The following is a 3,327-nucleotide window of genomic DNA, read 5'->3' as shown; positions in this document are numbered from 1 at the left end:
ACGCTGCCTTTCCCACAATGTCTAAAACACATATTAGAAAGCCTTTACAAAGTTTTTGTCTGCTTTTTAGGATTAAGTAAATAAAAAGAGCTTCAGTGTGTGGGTTTTTAAGGAAGACACATTTCCAAAATGCATATTTCCTGTATTATTTCTCTTGAGCATTCAATTTTAATTTAATTTAATATAATCTAATTTACTTTACTTTATTTTACTTTTGTTTTGTTTTATTTATTTCGTTTTTTTGTATTTTATTATTTTATGTTATGCAATTGCTGCATAACTCCAGGGTGAAAAAGAAACAACACTTTGAAATAAAATATAATTTCTTTGTGAATTGTTCTTTTTATCAATAAAGAGGTTTGTGAAAGCAGCAAGCTTTATATAGCTAAGAGAAAGACTATAAAGAAATCCACTGAGCTTTATGGTCGGGGTCAAATTGTGTCAACTCGAGTTAAGCACAGACGACTGCACGGAAACTGACCCACGTGCTCTCTGAAATCACTCTTTTGAAAATATACCATGCGATTTGAAAGGACTATTACGTTAGATTCCAATTTATTGACATTTTCCACTAAAATGAAATTAATGTTCATATTTCATTTTTCTAATTTTAATATTTTACAAACACACATTTATCAATATAATATATTGACGTAATACACAATTACACACACTTCTACTTATAATCGAATTCTAATAAGAAAGAGCAAAAACATCACCAAAGATCCTGGTTCAATTAAATGAATCGATTTTAACTATGAAATTTATTTGTGTTTATTAATTATTTAGTTAAATGATATGTCTATATTGTTAATGTTATTTCGTACATAAAACACATTTTTAACAAAATTTTATATTGATGCTTTGTATCTCTTATACTCACGTAAGAGCGTTGAAAAATAAATAAGTAAACATTTTTTTTTAAAATGTGTCGCGCGTTTAATGACGTCACTCTCATGCGTCAGGGACGTTCTTTGAAAAGCATTTTTCACTTCACGTTCAAGGATTGTTCATTTATTTCGAGACATTAATTTATTTTCATGACTGTGATAGTTGAAATCTTCTCCTCACTGATAGTGATCTGATTCTTTTATTTCGTCTTTGAAGTCGCTTCTCTAGCTCTCCAGTGTAAGTAACAACTGCACTCAGTTTGCTGTTACGTGAATGACCTAAAATGTAACGTCAGTGTTTGATTTAAGTCCAGATGGCAAATGAAAAGTATTGTAATCGTATGATTAGAAGTTATTTATTTATGTTGATACATTGTATGGAGGTTCACGTGCCTTTATACTGAACCACAGAGATCAAAAGAGAAATAAGCAAATTCTACATCAATAAACTTGCTATTTGACATTACTTACGGTTGTGTTCTGGACCCAAGAGGGTTTGGTTTGTTTTTTATTTGTCTTAATAACATTTGCTTAAGAATGTTAACAACATTTAATAAAACAGATATTTGTAAAAAAACAGGGGGTGTTAAAGTTTTTTTTGTGTGAAATTCATTTTCTGTTTAAAAACACATTAGTAACCAAAATAAGAAAAAACAGAAAATAGTTATAATAAATAGAAAATCAAATTTTCTCCAACAAAAATGTACTATTTAATTGTAGGCTATACAATTGTGATTGTCAGACACCACTTATTAAAACTAATTGTAATGTCAACCATGTGGGGTTTTCAAAAATAAAAGTGTAATTTAAAATCAACTGTTTCTGACACTGTCTTTTAGGATGTCTCTACCATTCCTGAGGTTTGTTTTGAGTAAGGCACTGAGCCGGTGTCCTCGTCGACCCGTCAGCCACATCAGCGTAACTTCATCAGCTCTCAGACCTGCATGGGGTCACCACACCATCTCACCCTACCAGCGTGTTTCCTTCTGCACAGACACTGAGAGTGTCGATGTGGCCGATCACCCAAAGGAGACTAAAAAGCTGGACCCAAGAGGACGAGTCACTTTTAGCAGCGTGGGTAGAAAGATCGGCCAGCGGCACATACAATTACTGGGTGTGGATGGTGAGGAGTTGGGCACGGTGCACCGCGCTGAAGTGGTTCGAATGATGGACCAAACGGGACTAAAGCTTGTTGCCATGAATGAAAATTCTGATCCTCCATTATACAAACTGATGAAAGGCAAACAAATACATGAAGAGCAGATGAGACTCAGGGAGACACAGAAAGCCAAGACAGGTGCGTTTACATCATTTGATATGCTATTGCAATTTTTATTTTATTTGTGTTATCTTTACATAGATTTAATACACAAGGTTGTTAAATAGTGTTGCGTACAAAAAAACTATTGTCTGGTAGTTTTCGAAAGTATCGGTGGTTTGCTAAAGAAATAATAATAGACTTAACGCAATTTTAATGTGTTTGTTGTGCTTGCAGGCCCTGTGCAGTCAAAGGAGTTGAATTTCTCTTCTGATATTTCTCTTCATGATTTGGAGACTAAACTGCGCCAAATTGTCAGCTGGCTGGAGAAGAAAAATCACGTCAGACTCACGATCAAAGCTGGAGCGGACAGAAGCACACCGTTGGTATGACACATATGGTTATTTTGTGGTCCGCGCACACGGGTTGTGTTTTTAATGTGAGTTTGTTTACTTTATAATGAATCTGCTTTACTTAATCCACACTTTTTACATCCGCATCACAGTTGCTGTAAGAGTAAGGTGTGTTAAATCTACGATCCTTAACTTTTGTCTCTCTATTGCCAGTTTAAAAAACATATTTATGTGGATTAAATCAAACTATGTCAAATTAACATTGTTCCCGACAGCTCAAACTATAACATTATTTTAAGATTTTCATAGTAAATTTGGGTAAGGACAGTTTTTAACATTATTTTTTACATTGTTGCTCAATGACTATTTTTATTTTTAACAAATTGCATCTTAAAACTCAGCACTTCCCTTCTGGTAATACCAGTGTACAAAACATGACACAAGTTTAGAAACATAATAAATACTTTTTAATAGGTCTTTGAAACCAAACACATACAGATTTCATGGATTTGCTGAACAACGGTACATTAATACTATAATATACAACAGACAGCCTGGCTTTTATTTTCTTCAACAGGATGAAGTCTTGACTCAGATGGTGGAGAGGATAACAATGCCTGTTGGGTTTGTATCAAAACCCACAGTGGTGCGTGGGGGTCGTGGTGCCATGTGTGTCCTCCGTCTCCCTTCTGCTAAAGAACTACGGCAGAAGGCGACAGACCCTTTAAATGAGACTGTACAGGGTCACCCGGACACCTCAACATCTACCACAGCCACAGAGAAACCAAAAGACTCGAAGTAACAGTGACATTCTATTCAATGCAAA

The 3,327-nt window shown here is 34.6% G+C and overlaps 1 protein-coding gene across 1 annotated transcript; it reads left to right on the top strand.

The window, feature by feature from the left end:
• The first annotated feature begins 957 nt into the window (after positions 1–957).
• Positions 958–3,303, top strand: mtif3 (mitochondrial translational initiation factor 3). Its single transcript, XM_056745601.1, has 4 exons — positions 958–1,128; positions 1,730–2,187; positions 2,386–2,534; positions 3,079–3,303. Exons 2-4 carry the CDS (start codon positions 1,731–1,733, stop codon positions 3,301–3,303), a joined length of 831 nt encoding a protein of 276 aa, XP_056601579.1. The 5' UTR covers positions 958–1,128; position 1,730.
• Positions 3,304–3,327: the final 24 nt, after the last annotated feature.

Source organism: Triplophysa dalaica, chromosome 4 (assembly GCF_015846415.1).
Source record: "Triplophysa dalaica isolate WHDGS20190420 chromosome 4, ASM1584641v1, whole genome shotgun sequence".
In the NCBI taxonomy this organism is placed as follows: domain Eukaryota; kingdom Metazoa; phylum Chordata; class Actinopteri; order Cypriniformes; family Nemacheilidae; genus Triplophysa; species Triplophysa dalaica.
The sequence above is the reverse complement of the archived record's forward strand: the minus strand, read 5'-3'. Positions and strand labels throughout refer to the sequence as shown.